Below are 18,133 nucleotides of genomic sequence, written 5' to 3'. Positions count from 1 at the left end.
GTGCTGGCTCTTCCACTGTTGTCAATCATTGTGGTCTGCCTTTTTGCATAGATACACCAGATAGAGACTCTAAAAATATCCAACCGGTGTGTCTGAAGAGCTCAGCCATGGGGATCATATACTTAGACTGGAAATCTACACCTTACAGTATTACTCTTCTTGTCTATTGTGTGTGTGTGTGTGTGTGTGTGTGTGTGTGTGTGTGTGTGTGTGTGTGTGTGTGTGCGTGTGCCTCTGAATCGTGTGTCTGTGATATTTGGGCTTTTATCTCTTCTCATCCAGAGAAGCAGTAAAAGAAAAGTCTCTGTGTGATGTCTTACTTAAAAGGGATGTTCTCAACAAGTAGGACATGTGCGTCTTAAAGAAAGCAAGCAGCGTAAACTCTTTGACAGAGAAAAATCAAATGAGTTCATCAAATATACATTCTTTTTTTTTTCTTCTTTTTTTTTAAATGCAGATAAGCCTGAGTGGCAACAAATCATTTGAGCTTTGGTATTACGTTTGGGTTTCAGTACACATTCTTCAGTCACCTGTTTTCTCTTAGCAGCACATGTCACAGAGTGAGTGAAGATAAACCCAGCTGCTTTTCGTATTCATTTCAGGCAGCACTTATCGGACCCCTTTTAACTGCAGCCAGCCTTCAACTCTAAGCTCTCAAATCACTGTGGGCTGCTATGAAAATAAACAATTTGTAGTATCGCCGATGATGCCTGGGAGTATTGGCGTATTTGAGGATACAATTCAATTTGTTGAAGTGAGAGGAAGTAATGGGGTTGTGGAGTTTTGCTTTGTTTTTAGATGAATGCACCAAATCAGTTCAGTTGAGCAGGTAGATTTCAGAGCATTTATTATTCAACGGAGCCACAAAGCCGCCACAGAGGTGGACTGGTGACGCTGTTCCATCGTCCACCAGTGGCAATCTGTCTTTTACTCAAAGATGGTATTGTATTCCAACTGCGGTGGCTCCATGGAAAGCCCCACTCCCTCCTTCCTTCTCTGTCCCGTACAATGAGACAAGGGTCAGCCTGTCTTTCCCTCACTGTGTTTTTGATTCACTTCTTCTTCTTAGGAAAATGTTGTGTAACCTTTGACCCCACAACAGAGACCTTTTAAACCTACTTGGCCCACCTACAGGGTCCCTCAGCCAGGGTTTAAGGTAACTGATTCTTCATTGGGCCAGCTAGCTACCACAGAGGACACCAGGCTCATATTTCTGGACATTTGTTGCGTTGTATCATGTTAGCGCTTTCAAAGTTTTTTTTTGTTTTTTTTTGTCCCAGTGGAAATAACTTAAAATTCAAATGCTTTTAGAGAGAAAAAATACTTAGAAATGTTTTTACTTCTATATGGAGAAGCATCAAAACTATATCCAGACTATTGTGGAGGCTGATGAAAAATATAACTTACCAGTGAACTTACATAAAAAAAAAATCTAAATTTTGGTGAATTCCCCCAGTTTAGTTGAGAAAAATTAACACGTTCTTAGTTGAGATACAACTAAGGTGCTAAATGACCTAAAATCCTGGCTGTGCATGCAAAATGACACTTGGATCATCGTATGAAACTCGCAGTGTAGTCATGTAAAATATGTTCTAGTTACCCGCGAGCAGCGATTATAATTTCAGCTGTGATAGAAGACACATTCAGATCAAATAATAATAAATACCACATTGTAAAAATGTGGTTGGGACTAATGGCATATTGATGGTACATTAATGGGCGAGTGTTAGAACAAACTCTCACAGTGAAAATACATCAATAATACATCAATAATTATGTTAAGTGTTTCTTATCACTAATCTATTGAGTGTAGTATGATTGTGAAGTTAAATATTAATACTGAATATTTTTATATCCAGTGACTTTGGCGGGGGGGGGGGGGTGGCCCCAGAACCTGTTTCACCCTAGGATCGCCCCTGGAAAACGGAGTAAACGGCTTTTAACCGTTTGGATAATTTTGATAAGGTAGAAAGCAAGTGTCTCGTGCCATCGTGAGTAAATGCGTAATTTTCCACGGGAAAAGAAGGGAGGAGAACAGAAAAGAAGAGAGGAGACGAGAAGCTGGCAGTGAACTCTCCTTCAGGATACCTCGAGTCGCCCACCACCGCCTCCCTCCGCACCCTCCTCCCCCGTCTGTTGATATCAGAGCCTGGAGAGGTTTGAATCCAGTCTCCGGCCCCACCAGCCGCCATGCTGAGCTGCTGAGAGCCACACACGGTCACCAAACTCACGCTGCTGCATCGAACATCATTTTATCGTCTCTCGGAGGAAAACCTCTCCACAGTGAGTATCTGTGTTCGCTTTTGACTTAATTTGAGTTTTCTGGCTGGTCTTTTCCAAGCTGCTTGGTGATTTCAGACCGGCTCCTCGTACTCGTGGGTGCTGTCGCGGACTTCCAGCTCGGCTGCACTTGTTGCACCGCAGCCCCCACTGGGACTCGGGGGAGGGAAAAAAAAAATCGGTCTAATTTACATTTGGCTTATTCAGCCTTTTTTAACGGAATGTGTCGCACTTCAATTACTTTCCCGCGTCATTTTTAAAGTAAAATTGCGAAAAAAAACAACAGTTTCCTTGCAGTTGGCCAAGCAGTCAGCGTCCTTGAAGCGCTAAATAACTGCTGCATATAATATTACGTGTCCAGCAGCAGCACTGGTCACTCACCCACACACAACTCTTTAAAGATTAAACTCTCCTTGCACTTTTCAAAATCTGGCACCCAGAGGTCACTGAGAGGTTTCTAGCCTTGGCAAGCATAAATCAAGGGTGTTCTTTCATTGCAACAACAAAAGGGCTTTATGGACAACGCTGAACCACATAATCACGTAACCACAGTTTATTTAGAAGAACGAATATCGGTGTGATACTTGCAGCCACAGTCCTAAATAAAATGTGATCGTGCCAAAAGCAGGGAGCGAAGGGCGGCGCACCTGGAGCTGATCTGCAGCAGGTCATAAACCTCTCACCTGCACGCTTGTCTGGTCTCAAAGGGTCCTCCTGCAGCTGGGGGGGACCAGAGGGAGCAATAACAAGATGAGCCTCGCCATTTGCCCTCTGGTCTGGCTCAAATCCCACATCTCAATGACTCTCTTGGCGTTTTGGAGTATAATTAAACTACACCACCACCATCATCATCATCAAACCTCCTCCTCCAGTTGAACTTCTGCAGCGAGTTTGGAGAGGGAGGAAAGTTCTCCTTCTGTGCGTTGTAGATGGGCATTTAATGACCCAGGATCCTTGGCAGACTGGAAAATGTATGGAACATTTAGGTGTCAGGACTGTTTCTGAAATGTTAGGAATTCTGGTTTGTTTATCTTATGTTAGTAACGTAGTTAACATAAGTTTTTATTGATGATGGGATAATTTCATAATCAACACTCGATTCTCGAGTTTTCCAGACGCCAACTGCGTCACGACTTTTATCAAATATTAAAAATGTCAGAGCCCTTTTGTATTTATTGTTTCCCTAATTTCAGTTTACCGGCTTGAAGGTACAGTGGCTTCAGTAAAGTTGTTTTCCTCAGGATATGTAAATATGTATCCTATTCATTCAACATATACATATTGATGAACTGTAAGAAGTGGATGGTGCTAGTGTGATGTCACTCGCTGACCCACTGAAAACCCTATTCGGGGAGGATCTGATTCAGCCTAAAGAATATCTTCCAGGATTCATGAAAGCATGACATGTTGTTTTTCTTGCAGGCCGTTGGTCTTTCTGTTGAGATGGGTTCTGTTGGTTTGTTGATGCAGTGAAGGCGACAGCAAGAATTTATAGGTTTACAATGGCTGTGCAAGGCTCAGACCCTGCAGGAAATATACTTGACAAAGTATCAAGTGCAAAAAGAAGGTCATGCTGAACTGCATCGAGCAGTGCACCTCAGCCACAGGACGAGTTCAGACACTGTTACCTGGACACGCTGGATTTTTAAGTGCACAGGTTTGGAGACCAAACACGGCCGACTCACTGTCAGTGTTTCACTCTTTAAAGAGTAAATAAATGGCCCTCATATCACATAAAAGCTTGGTTTACATGACATAAGCGCTGGGGAATTTCAGAGCATACCAGCTATTTAGATTTTACTAAATACAGCTGTTGTGTTGCCTAAATCTGTTTTCCCCATCTTCGTTAGTGACATCGCCCGCCCTGCCTCTCCCTCCTCTTCCCTCAGCGAATGAAGAGACCACGACGTCCTCTCCCTCTCGGCCTCAATCTGTAATTCTTCTGCCTCATCACGTTTGATGCCACAGGTCCTCGGCTGGGTCATATCAGGCATGGGGCAGCCACCCGGATCTTGTCAATGTGATGGGCGCGCTGGCGCTACAGTGGGACTTGGGCAAGCCAGAATCATGTCAGCCAGACCCTCGGGGGGGACACAAAGAACTAGCCAGAACAGGATATTGCTGTGTGATCATTCACCAGCAGCAGACAAATCATTAAACTGCTGGCTGCGTGCCACCGAGCAGTTTAGGCATTTCTGTCCCTCACGCTGACTTTGCCTCAAGACGGAGGTTATGTGTTTATGAAAGTTTGGAATTGTCATTTGATCTAAAGGCAAGTGAAGTTGACTCTTTTTTTTTCTAATGTGAAGCCGAGCAGTCCTCTCCTGTGTTGCATTTGAACGATATATCTTGATTGACTTGCTGCCGGGAGGAAATCTTTACACGCATAATTCTTTTCTTTAGAAGCTAATGAGTGTATTTTCAACATGCCTTTATTAGATTTGTGTGAATTCTATTAGTGGATGTATGTATCTTCAAGTTGTTCTTTGTCTCTATTGTGCGCATTGAGTAGAAGCACAGGATTCACATGTGCGAAATTAAATTACGCAGAACGCTCTTGCTTGTCAGTGATGACTTAAGCACGCAAGCTTTCCTTTAAAGTCCTTTTTTTCCATCAATAATCAATTTAAAATGGCTGGGAAATGGAAACTCGTTCAGGGGCTGCAGGGCTGAAAAAGAGCTTTGTTTTGGACTTGAACTTTGTGCAGAAATAGCACTTGTTTTTGAATGTCAGGCATTATTTACTTGGATGCCTTGTTTGGGTTTTAGACCAAACTTCTGGCTGTTTGTCAGATTTCTCTCCTGTGAAACGTTGGAAGTGTTGAAACTGGTTCTTATTGGAACGTGTCCAGTGTTGCATATAGACGTGCACATTTAGCACACATACAGACCCAAGTGCAATTATCGGACCACCTCAAAGGAGACCTACTTTTAAAGAACATAACATTTCTTCACATGCATGCGGTGAGTTGCCGACAGTTAATTGAATAAACTCTAATGGATTTGAGGGCGAGCGTTCCGAGACTTCCCTGTAACCGCTACGACACTCAACCCCTGTGATGAGGCGTCACCCAGATCCTGTGCTTGCAAAGACTGACCAGTGGCATTTCAGGGGGGATAAAAATTAATCTGAGATTCATTGTGGTTCTTAACAGAGTGATTAATGCATCGGAGCAGAAAATAGAAGAATTGATTATTTAAACTTTTTTTCCACAATGCCTAAGCTGCATGGATGTGAAAGATACAATCTCTACCATGTTTATGATGCCTCTGCTGTCTGGGTCAGGGTGTCAGAACGGTCGTGGCTCATCAGCTCGTTTGCAGTTGGACAAATAAGTTCATTTGCACTCCAAGCTCAACTGCTGTCCGTAGCAAATTGTTTTGAACGACTGAAATGAAAGGTGTCTGGATGTAGCTCAACATTTTTGCTTATTCAACCTGGCAAATTCCTGTTCGTCTCTCAACCAGCAACAGACAAATGCATGAATATGAATATTTTGCTGCTGTTGGGCCTCCCCGCCTGTGTAAACATACACAGTCGGAATGGGGGATCAGATCGTTCCATCTCTAATCCTACAGCAAAAGTAGTATCTGTGCTCAATCTGCGTCTGTGACAAAATAAAAGAAAATCACACTTTATGATGGTAGAGTATGATTTTAGCAAAACAATTTTTGAAAAGTCAATCGGAAAACACGGAATTCAGGCACAAAAAAAAACGTGTTTTTCTATCAGAAACTGAGATGCATAGATGATATTTTTAGCTCTCATTATCGGATCAATTTGTGACACGACTGAATCATAGTAGCGCCTCATCTCATGTTGTGGGGGTCACAACAAAAGGTTCTTTTCTCACACACACACACACACACAGCCCATATTACGCCCATCCCCACATGAACGTCACTTCCTATTAGGATCCTCTTGTAGTCGAGCCAGCAAACATTTTCATACTTTAAGTCAAACTCGCTCAGAAAGGTGAGCCATGGGTTGCCCCTGACAACAGTGATGACCTTTACATGTAACCTTTTATTTGACAGCAAGGTTATAGGAAACAAGGTCGTACAGTTTTGATCCATGACTTGCAGAGGCCTCATTGTTTTAGTCTTGCAAGAGTTAAAGGCTAGAGGTCAGGGGCCAGTGTGTGGTGCTGTGATGTGGAGGTGTGCTGCGCTGCCTCTATGAAACAGACTTCTGGGGCAACCCCCACCCTCCTTTTGAAACACACACCCTCCCCTACCACACCCTAGTACACCCCCAACACCCTCAGGCTGGAATAATTTCCTATTGGCAGAGACGAGCATCTGGCTCCATATCAGAAGCAGACAGTGGCATGTGTAGGCATTCGCGCGTTTGTGTGTGTGTGTGTGTGTGTGTGTGTGTGAGAGAGAGAGAGAGAGAGAGAGCGAGCGAGCATTACTGGCCATGCATAAGGCATTTCTGCATTCCAGAGATGTCTCAGCAAAATTGTCTGGTGAGTTTCAAATTAGCTGATATGAAAATAAACACTAGACATATTTCCTGTTTTTCATAGTTTGCATGCAAAAAGTGAAGAACGGTTCAGCCCATGTAGTCCAGGAGTTATTGTTCAGGGTTGTGTGAAAATGCTGGCAGTAATTTCATTAAAAGAAACTGTGCAGGCAATCTGAGAAGATTCCCAAGATGCTTCAGCCATGGCAGGACATGGAGCTACTGATGCATTGCTGCAGTGCTACTGACAGCTAACTTGGTGTTTTGAAAAGGTTCCCAGCGTTGTGTTGCTGAGAGCAGGGAGCTGGAAGGGAATGGAGTGGGAGGCTAGCCCACATACAGTACATTCTGTCGTGGTGGTAGCTAGCACTATTTGACACAGCTGAGCAGAGAAGGTGTCCTCTTTGTCCAGCGTTCGTCTTCAGCCAACTCAGCGTTTGTTTACAGGTGATGGCGAGCTCTCGCGTGACGGTGAACCTCATTTGCAATCAGCAGATTTTAATCAGTTGTCAGTTTTGCTTTTTTTTTTTTTTAATCAGCCTGTTGCTCGCTATTTGATTAGTGTTTGCACACTGATAGGGGAGCGTTTAATTTTCAACAGCCATTGCCTTAGGATGCAAACTGTCTTTCCAGTTAAGGTGTTCAGTTTGCATTGCCCAGGGCTACAGAGAGCTGAGAGAGGGTAGCAGCTGGAACTGTGCTCCACATTCACTCTTAAAGGAGAGGGGGAAAAAAAAAGCACCCTCATAACAATAGACACACTCCCACAGACACACACTACCCTAACCCCAGCCCCCTTCCCCTCTCTTCCCTCCCCCCTTCTCTTGCCACCCCAAATTCCCCCTCCCCCCTTTCCTCAGCAATTGTGTGTGTGTGACGCTTTCCAGAGGCGTGATCCCTGTGCTGTCGCTCTCCACTGGCAAGCAGCGTTTGACTGCAGTGACAGAGAAGAGGCAGTGATGACAGTCAGACACGCATTAACGTGAGACAGGCTTTTCATGCAAACACAGCTACACCTCTTTGATTTTTATAGATAGAGGGAGACGCTGAAGGGGCATTGGGAGGTGGGAGAGAGGAACATGCAGGGAGGGAGGAGGTGACAGACCAGTCGTATCGGATGATCATTCTCCCTTTTTTTTCTTCTTTTTTTTCTTTCTTTTTTCCAACTGTCATGCGAACCACTGATGATTTTTCCAGTCATAACAGTGTGACTATGCAGGGTTGGAACAGCTTCTCATGCAACGTTCTTGACTCTCAACCTGCTGGATCTTCCCGCTCTGATTATGGTAAGATTTGTGTAGCGAACAGCGTGTGCGAGCATCAGCGAGTGTGTTAACTGCTGCTGTGTCACACGCTCGTCACTCGCCATAGAAATCAGATGTTTGTGAGTGTTTTTAAGCTCTCTGTGTACAGTGGAGAGAGTCTCTTGTATGGTGCCTGCTATTTTTACACAAATCTCATCCGAGAGGTAAATAATTCAGTGTTTGGTCGATGGCATGAAGCAGAGTGAAATGGACTTTTCCTTTGACTTCAAAATAGATCCGCTGGGCTTTGCACCTGGTTGTGTGAGATAAGATTTTCATCAGTGTTTTTGTTTTCAGTGACATGTGTGCAGCTGTCAACTTCTACATCTGCCTTGAGAGGGTAATAAGGAGTGGTGATACCTCCTAGGTTTCACGTTTCAGGTGTCCTTCCATTCTCCTAGTTGTTCTCCTTAATTGAAACACTTGCTGGAGCATGTTGGGCCAAATGTTTGCAAGTGCATCAGAGAAAGCTAACACGTCATTTCCAGTGCTGTCAGTGGACTGGAAAGGCTTTTAGCTCTTCAGTGAGTCTCCATCTCCTCTGTGCAGGTACAGTAGGAACCACTCACTGCAGTCTTTCATGTGACCCTGAAACCCCCCCCCCCCCCCCCCCACACACACACACCCTATTGCAGGATGACGTGCCTGCTCTCTGTGTTGTTCACCAAATTTAATATTGCGTTGAATTTTGAGCCTGCATCCATGTAGGAGAAGGCAAATGTTACTGTGTTGTTGTTGTTTTTTTTATTAGCAGGAAGGCTGCAACATTTCATCCTTGACATTCTGGTTTAATCTTCGGTGACAAAGAGGTTGAAGAGGAATTTTAGTTATTTTTATCGTTCAGTTTTACTGACATGACAAGTTAACGTAGAACCAATTGAACTCGCAACAAACAAGCAGAAAGAAGTGCTGTTGTTCAAGATTAGGAATGCATGACAATGTTGCATATTCTAAATCCATCAGTTTGGATGGCTGCTATATCTGCATTGGCCCAGTGTTGCTCAACTCTCCCCTTCTTTAACAACACGAGGAAGAAAAACAATGTGGTATATGAATTATGGCCTGTTCCAAATGTTTTCATAATGTAGAAATATTACTTTTTCAAATTCACTATGTTTACATGTTTTTCATTATGTACAAAATGGGAATATCATATAACATTGTTTAGTTTTTTTTCCAATTCAATATCTTGCATCCCTGTTCTGGAGGGTATAGGTATATCATGTTTCCCTCCCATCTTAGGCTTTTCGTAAAATGAGAGACAAAGCAAACGTCACTGACTACATACACAAAAACATTTCAAGTTATACTAGACTAAGAATGCATGCAGTTTTGATTTCATATTTATTAAAAAACCTGAATATCTCGAGTTTGTTTTAACGTAGATGCTCAAGTGTAGGAAATATTGGTTGTGTTTGGGAAACGCAGGGAATGAGTAACCAGAGGAGATGGAAGTGAACTGATTAGTGGAGAACTCCTGGGCGTGTACAGCTACTTCAAGTCCACACACTGAACATAACAGTCTGATGTGCTGCTCCTGGCTCAGAACAGGAGGCGTCGGTCCCTGGTTCCGATGCAGTGGAGTATCAGCAGAGTGAGGTCTTGCAGACCATAAATGCAGAATTTCTGGATGATGTTTGACAAGGAGAAAGGGAGGTGAGACACAGTCAGACTGCCCGTGGCTGGCTCCAGGGCTGGTGGCTGTCTGTCTGGGTTAGGGGCTGATGGCATTGGGCGGGGTCGAGACCCTCACCTCCACTCATCCGTCTGCCTCCAGCAATAGATGAGTGATAAAACCACTCCCTTTTTAATTGTCTTTTGGTTAATCTGTGTCGGATTATGAGCTGCAACTAACATAGGAATGTGGTAAAACTTGATTCAGAAGCTCTCATTTTCTACATCCGGTCAATGTTCTGACATTAGAAAATTTGGTATCTAACCTTTATCTGCTTACGGGACCTAAATCCCACTTTGGCAGATCACAATCTGTGTTATGGCAGTGTGTTAACACATAATAGAGTAAAATCTATAAATCTAGTATGCTGTTATCATAAGCTTTTAAAGGCAGATAAGCTGAGGAGCTAATGCCAGGTTGTGGATAATACTCATCAGCCTGCAGGATGCAGGATGTGCCTCATCACCTCATTAAAATTTCAACATCACAATGCTGCCAGTGAACATCTGCTGATTTATGTGCATTCCCAAATAGTGCACCATCGTGTAAAAAGGGTCGTTCTGAATTGTTAACAATTTATTGTCGATAGCTGGATCATGTATGTGTATCGGTCTATAAGCAGCAGCACTGATCTTTGATTGTCATCAGTCCTGCTTAGTTAAACATTGCATTCCTCATCTGTGATTGGATTCATGCTGTTTACTCGCTACCAGGAGGATTGCCTGGCTCACTCTATTTATGTTAGCTAGCTGGCTGGTTGGCTGCCGTGGTAACTATGGTAACAGTATCCCCCAGAAAGTTAAAGAGACCAGTCCTTGTTGGGATAATTGTGAACAAGGAAAGCATGTCTGCAAAGTTAAACTTGGGGCTGAGGAATTATGGCCAAGAAATGTTATCACATTATGTTATTTTTCCTGAGTTTTTAAGGACAGATTTTTGCTTCTGAGTGAAGGTTGAAGAAACCAGATTGGGTTTTTTTATTGGTTTTTAAGAAATACTTTATGGTCAGAAGAACATGACACACCACTTACAGCCGAACTTAAAACAAATCTGTAGTAGAACACTGAACACAATTATGCTGAAACCTTTTTCCAACATCAAAATATCCATGTTTACTGAAATAATTTCTCCTATATTATCTGTTTCCTATTCCCGTTTAGAATTTTCGACTTTTTTTTTTTCTATTTTACTGTTGACGGCTGTTCAATTGAATTGTTCCGTCGTATGCATGGCAGCAAATCTGAGCTCAACTTGAAGACTCTCAGTCAACTCAGGCGGTCCGGACTTATGAGCCGAACCATCGAGTTTCAGCTGCTAGTTTTAATGGGCAAATTTAAAGTGCCAACAGTGTGATACATGCAAATGTAGTCAGCACAGTTTAAAAACATCTTAAATGTCATTGAACAATAGATTGCTGCTTTATTCAGTTCCTCCTTTTGTTTTGTGCCATGAATTACCTTTTTTTTCTTTGTTTTTTTTATGCTTCGTTAGTTAGTAATGGTCCAATCTGACTCATTGCAGTGGATTTTTGTTTTGGTTCCTACTCGACCTACATACTTGACCTACATTCACATAGAACCAAATTATTTGAGAAAGGTGGTGTCAAAAAGGTGTATGCATGCATTATTTATCATCCTGCTAAATACTGATTGATTTTAATCAATGTTATGATGTTTTTGGTTATTTTGATAGAGATTTTTCTCCATCCTTTAAGTGTGAATGAAGGATTTGTTCTAACCCGCATTTCTTCTCCATCCACTGTAGACTGGCGCTGTGACATTGGTCCCGGGCTCCTTCTCAACCATTTCTGTGTGAAGAAAAGTGAAAAGAAGTTTTAATGAACCAATATACGCTAGCCGACGCCATGACAGACAAGTAAGTGGTTTATCTTTCTCAAGAATGTGCGTGTTTGTGTAAAGCGCCTACTGTACTCTGGCTTTTTTTTTTTTTCCAGCGTGAAATCAGCTGGCACTGCAGCGTTGCTGTGTCTCTTGTGATAACACCTCCCTCGCTTTTTCTCCTTGAAGTGTTGCGAGCGCGTTTGGGTGCACAACTGGAGGAGAGTCAGAGGTTTTGCTAGCGCAGAGAAGTGTGTTGTGGTGGGGGGTTGGTCTGTTTTTGTCCCCGAAGACGTATAACATTTGCATTATTGCTGATTAGCATTTTCCTTCACTGTGCTGCTATGTTGCTGCTGCTGCTGCTGTTAGGTCGTTTTCACTTCCCTGACAAAACAGTCACGTAAAGGGTTCTGAGCCTTTTGTCACGATGCGTCTTCTTTTGCTTCTTCTCGGTAGTCCCACCATTTTTGTTGTTCCTTTCCCCTTCCCTTTTCATTACTTCTCTATGCTCTCTACCTCTTTCGCGCTCTTTTTTTGTTTTGTTTCTTTTGTCGGCTTTCCTCGCCAGTCCGGTGTTTTGTTGGGTCGAGATAGAGGACGGAGAATCAGGGTGCAGTAAGCAAAATAATCTGCTGTCAGTGTTCATAATAAGCGGAATAAGTGGTGCTGCAGGCCAGTCAGCTGAAAGGGATAGTTCCAAACAAGGCCAGACCTTTTAAACGCCTGAGTTAGAGAAGGGGGAAGTTTTTAGAAACTGTTTGGCATTTGCAATAAGAGAATTATCAAATACTCCGATGCAACGGTCAAATATTAGTGATAAGGCTTGTGCGGGGCATGGTGAAGAGGCAGAGAGAACTGTTGAAATGGGGTTGATGTGAATGAGTATTTCAATGCACTTAGTTATCCCTCTGAGCAATGTATACACGTTAGTCAGCCAGTCTCTCTATGAAACTGGCCTCAGGGGAGTTAACTCAGCCAGCACACTATAATGGCTCTATTAAATATTGTGCATGTAGCTGCTTAGCGATGTCGAATAATGCTGTATTTGACCAGGAGGGAATTTCACTTGCATGTTAGAAGGTTGTGCCTTTCAAAGCCTGACCTTTCAGGCTTGTAGGTTACACAGCAACCTAGAAGGAAAACAAGAAAACAAGCTGCTATGGCTTTTTTTTTTCTCTTTTTTGTTTGTTTGTTGTTGTCTCAGCTGAATCCAATTATGGCTCCATGATGTGGCAAAAAACAACAACAAAAACTTTAAATGATTTTTGATGGATATTGCATTGTTAATGATTTTGAAATACTGCTTGAATTTCCTGCTTTATTTAAATCATTTTTGACAGAAAGCGAAGTCTTCGGTCTGTTAGATGGGCACAAGGAGAAATTTCAACACATCATTAATTTTCTTGAAATTTTACTAACCAAACAATTAGTTTATCATAGAAATAATTTGTTACCAAAGGTCATTTTTTGCATTTGATTTCCACTTTAAGTCCACAGATCACTTTCGCTGGGTTTCTGTGCAAAACCTGCAAGTTCTGCTCGGTTTTGAGACTCTATTTGTTGGCATAACACTTCATTTATAAGGTTTAATTTTTAATTCATCAGAAGGTTTCAACTCCTGCAACTGGACCATATTGTTGGTTTGTTTAGTTGAGCCGCTGCAGACCAAATCAAATCATAGTGAAGGTTAGGAGGAGTTTCTGAGTAAGTGATGATGTTGTTGACAAGCTGTCCCACTGATTGAAAGGTATCCTGGCAACCAGAGAGGGTGAAATGGGGGAGGGCACTGGTTTATTGTGTGCTAGTTGCTAGTCCATGTTGTAGGATGATTGTTCATTGGGGAAGAATGATAAATGTTGGGCCAAAAGGAAGTGAGGGGAAAAGTTGGAGGACGTGCCCCCCGACAGTGGTGGCGAACAAAGCCTGCCTCGACATGGGACTACTTAAGATTCATACAAAGGAAGAAGAAGATGGCTACTTATTTTCTTTCCAGCACACAAATACCCTCTTATTTAGCCGAGCTTGCTCATGAGCAAACATTGACACATAACGGGATATCAGACAACATTCCTTCTCAGATATGTGCATTCCCAGATAGGAGCTAGGACACAACAACAAGTGGAATACTTTGGGTTTCTGCCTTTTTCCAACATGTGATCACATTTGTTTGGTTTAGAGGGAGCGGTATCTGATCCAGGGGTTGACCATCCATCTGCAAATGTGCTCTTTTAATGTGAACAGGAGGATTTAATACTCGGCCTCCTACGGTACCAGGATGCTCTGGGATGAGGAAAGTTTCAAAAGCCAGATTTGGGGGAAATTCAAGCCTGCATAATCCTCTTCAACACACTGCTATTTGTTTTTATGTGTGTATGTGGTTTTGTGCTAAAGTACAGAGTCCATGTGCCCTGCATCCAGGATTTGAGTGAACAGGAATTTCATCCAGATTTTTTTTTCTCTTTCCCTCTCAAAAAGATTTCATCAGGGTTTGCTGTATTGCATCACCAAATGTAGGACAGAAAGACACTTCCTGAGTAGCACAGAAAGAATTTAGGTCTCTGAATGTGATTTGGCCTAAATTTGTAAATGAATTTGTAAATCCTCCCACTGGGACTTGTTATTTGGGGGTTCCACAAAAGCAAAAGCAAGATTGGAAAAATGCGTTGTTCCTAAAGCCCTCAAGCTGTCCTATCATGTTTCTTTATTCTGATGCTCCATGAGGGGAATCCACCTCCTACTCATTCCTCCTCGTTCTTCTTTGTCTCTGCACTTCCTTCTTCTCAACCTCCGTCTGAATTTGCACGCTCAAATATCATCTCTCCTACCTGAACTTGTTTCCTCTCGATCTGTCTGTCACTCTCTCACCTGTGGCCGTGCACACCGACAGCGCCGTCAGGGACTCGAGATGTTTATAGAGGCACAGTAAGGTCTGTTGCACACAGGAGCAGTGGTGGAGGCAGTACCCTTTACTTTAAAGTGAAGTGTCTATTATTTAGGATGGATTACATGAGATGGAAACAGTCATTAAAATGAATTCATGCACTTTAGAAAGGATACAATTATTATTGGGTTAAGATATTGATTTTTGTCATCCATATACTGACTAGTAATGGCATTACTAGAAAAAAGTGTGTGTGATGGGGGCTTTTACTGGAATGACCATGCGGTCATAGAGTTGAGTGGCCTCTGTCAGTCCACAGTAAATCTGTGTGCTTTGTGTATCAGTGTTAGTCGAGGCCCCATGGGTGTATTCATGACAATCCCAGGAGAGTGAGGATCCAAAACCAACAGGAGCTTGTTAAGAGCTTTTGTCAGTCTGTAATATGGCTGTTACTAATGACTTTTTCATTGTCTGTGGATCAAATAATTGATTGCCAGAGAACAACCTGGGAATATCTCTTCTTACATGTTTTGTTTTCTCCAACCACGCATCCAAAAATTCTGTTAATAATCATATGAAGCTACGGAGAAGCAATAATTTTTCAGAAAGTAGCAACTCAAAACAGTTTCAGATTAACTTTGTCAACTGCCTGAGCATTGCATTTGAGGTTTAGTATTGCATTCTCAAAGCTGAAATACTGGAACATCTCAGGTTTTGGTTGAAATGTTTCAGCGAAATCTTGTCTACATGGTCTGTAGAGGATTAAGAGCTCCAAGCTCCACATTGTCCTTCATGTTGCTGTTGTATGTTAAACATGAACCAAATTTTAAAATAACGAAGTAAACGGAAGTAACAGTAATCGCTGGGAGGAAATAGCTGAGGCTACTGCTCAGGACACGCCGCAACTTTGATTTTGGAATCTTTTGCAAATAACGACAAGAAAGGCAAACATATTCAAGCACTGGTTCAAAAACTCCATGAATTGAATAGACCAGTGTTGTGTGAGGTGCTTGATACTGGTAAGAGCAATGGATTTGTGCTGGTCATGGGACAAAAACATGCTGGGAACTTTTAATCACGAGGTGTCACAGTATAGTGACCTGAATAGTCCATCCATCAGTATGTTTACTTGTTCCTGAAGAGGGACCATTAATAAATTTGTTCTGGTTTGAAGAGTCTTCTGAAGTCCATCTTTGGACAGTCCTCATTCAAGTCCGCTCATCAATTAAGGACCTCAGACCCATGACATCTCCACTTCCTCTCCGTCACCTCTCCAGACCATGGTGTCAGCAAAGGCGTGGTTTGAGGGCTCACACCCAGGCCTGACACCCGCTCAGGACACTGCGAATTAAGACATGTGGAGGCGTGGTGTCACTGGGATTCGTGGGCACATAGTAAAAGGTCTGTATCAGCTGTCAGAGGGTTTTGTGGGAGCCGGGGGAAGCCGAGTCAAAGTGTTTCCTAACGATGTCGAAGGGGATGTAGCCTTTGGCCTACAGCTCATCAATCTTTGGCGACTGTCATCTTCTCCCTCTGCTCCATTGATGCTGTCAGAGAAGGGCAAGATGCAGGGACTCGTCGTACCGTCTACTTGTGCTTGCTTTGCATACATGTTTATTTTCTTTGTGCGTGTGTCTCCAAGTGAAGGAGCGACTGAGCAATTGTGGAGGACGATGGCATTGTGATAGCTCCTGAAGGGTAGCAGGGTCTTCGTACAGCGCTTGACCTTGATCTGTTCACCTTCTGGAACCGCGGAACTCATCTGAAGTCATATGCTGCCATTATGGTCCACTAAACTCTTTACTTGATGACAGAAAAGCAGCAAGCGTGGTTAAATATTCTTCACCACAGCCAACCCATGACAGGATACTGTGGTTTGGTAAACCAGTGGAAAGGTTTTGGGAGGGGGGGATGATCAATTGTAAATGAAGTGCCTATGTTTTTAGTCTGATGTGTATCATCTCTGCTTAACATAATCTGATTATTCTTTTATACAGGAGAGCAGGGGGTCTACTTTACAGTAGCTTAGCCCACCAAGCAAATGCTAATGAATCTGCATATTTGGGTTGATTTGGGTGACCTGAATTCATTTGTCTGGAAGATTTGTCTCCTCGTGTGTTTGTTCAATTCCCAGCACGGACCTTACTAGCAGTTTTCTCTTCTAAGTTTTGAAGTATAACTTCATTTTCCTCATGATTAAAAGACTTGTAGAAAATGATCAATCCTAAATAAGGCTCCAGTCGAAGCAAAGCAAATATGTAAGCCCATGTTTTCCACTCAAACAGACTTGGATTGTAGTGGACTGTGGGAATAAAGCTTGTGTACTTGTGCAAGGAGAATGTATTCAGCCTTGTTGTAAGGGTTTTCTTTTAGCTCAGGGAAGCGGTCTAAGGGAACAGACTGGAAAGTGTTGTGAATGGAGGCTCAACCGTCTGTCACAATGGTACTAAGAAGATTTCTACTTTTCCTCCTCCCTTTTGAAATATACAATCTTATTTTCATGCGCCGAGAAGTAAAGCAAAAGAATTTTCCAGCTGACTGTTCTGTTATTGCTTGATGCAGATTATAAGTCTTTGTGTGCTAATACATAGCTCCAGTGCAAGCCTTGGAAGCCTGTTTTGTCCGGTAGCTTCTTGCTCTCAGAGATGTAGTCGTGCATAAACAGAATTTCCTGTCAGCAGAAGAAGAGCGTTGGTTATTTCCGTTGAGAGGTTTCTGTCTATGCTGTTTTTGTCTGCGCTTTTCTGAGAAGTTTGAACAGTTCGTCATAGTTTGAAGAGAAAAAAAAAAGTTTTTAAAAACACGTCAGATCAATTTTGTTGGCCGAACGTTTCAAAAGTGATGAGTCCTGAAGAAGCAGTTTGGCTGAGGTAGTAAGTATTTGTTCATGTGATGTTTGTCGACGTGAGATTGTGATGTATTGCCAATCTGCAGGATTTGTCACACACACGTGGTCTGCATGTGAGCCAAAAGACAACCACAGAACAACATTTGGAAAGTACTGCACATGTTTCACAAAAAAATCTCGCAACAGTTTTTGAAATTATTTGTCTTTGATTTAGTAAAATGTTGTTTTGAAAACTGCTCAAATGTATGTTTTTATTTTTTAGTCCAGCTTAATTTTGTGTATCACAAAAGTTTAGAAAGAAACATTTTAAAATCATGTGTACTTGTATCTTTCAGAATATTTTCTATTTTATTTATTATTATGAATAAACAACATTGTACACAATGATGGCAATGTGACTTCACTAAGTTGTGCAGCACGCATTTTTTTCACTTAATAATTGCAATACTTTATATTTTGCTGGATTCAAAAACAAATTGTACCTTGAAAATGTCTGTCCTTTTTTGCCCCATTCCCATTTAGAGAACGCATAATGTAACATTTCTCTCTACTTCCATATCAAATTGTTAATTTGATATAATGACACACGTAATTAGGGCTTGTCATGCTGGTCTCTCAACAGATTAGTTCACAAAGAGCTGATATAATTCAAAGCTTTTGATGGAGATTAATTTGAAATGCATCCCTTCCATCCACAGACCTTCTTTTGTGCTCCTAAATGTCAGACTACTAAATTGTGCGCGCAGACCTCAGGTCCCTCTGATGGAATTCACACGAGATGGTGTTTATCATTTGGCTGCTCACCCTTAATTTGCCCTAAGTTTTAAAAGTCAGTGTAC

General features: G+C 42.3%; 1 protein-coding gene across 4 annotated transcripts in view; it reads left to right on the top strand.

Annotated features, from left to right (window-relative positions):
- Nucleotides 1-1,951: 1,951 nt before the first annotated feature.
- Nucleotides 1,952-18,133, top strand: part of sema4d (sema domain, immunoglobulin domain (Ig), transmembrane domain (TM) and short cytoplasmic domain, (semaphorin) 4D) — a 36,550-nt gene continuing 20,368 nt past the window's right edge. For 2 of the 4 annotated variants that reach the window (XM_086186715.1, XM_086186717.1), the window contains exons 1-2: nt 1,952-2,283; nt 11,492-11,602. In XM_086186715.1, coding sequence (XP_086042841.1) covers nt 11,565-11,602 — 38 coding nt within the window. In that variant the 5' untranslated portion in view covers nt 1,952-2,283; nt 11,492-11,564. Of the gene's footprint in view, nt 2,284-7,805; nt 8,035-11,491; nt 11,603-18,133 lie in introns of those variants that run through there. The other 2 variants (XM_086186716.1, XM_086186718.1) reach the window with 1 other exon arrangement.

Source organism: Aulostomus chinensis, chromosome 19, assembly GCF_037954235.1.
Source record: "Aulostomus chinensis isolate RoL2024-O1b breed Wild chromosome 19, RoL_Achi_v1.0, whole genome shotgun sequence".
Taxonomy (NCBI): domain Eukaryota; kingdom Metazoa; phylum Chordata; class Actinopteri; order Syngnathiformes; family Aulostomidae; genus Aulostomus; species Aulostomus chinensis.
Note: the sequence above shows the minus strand (reverse complement) of the source record. Positions and strands in the feature narration are given on the sequence as shown.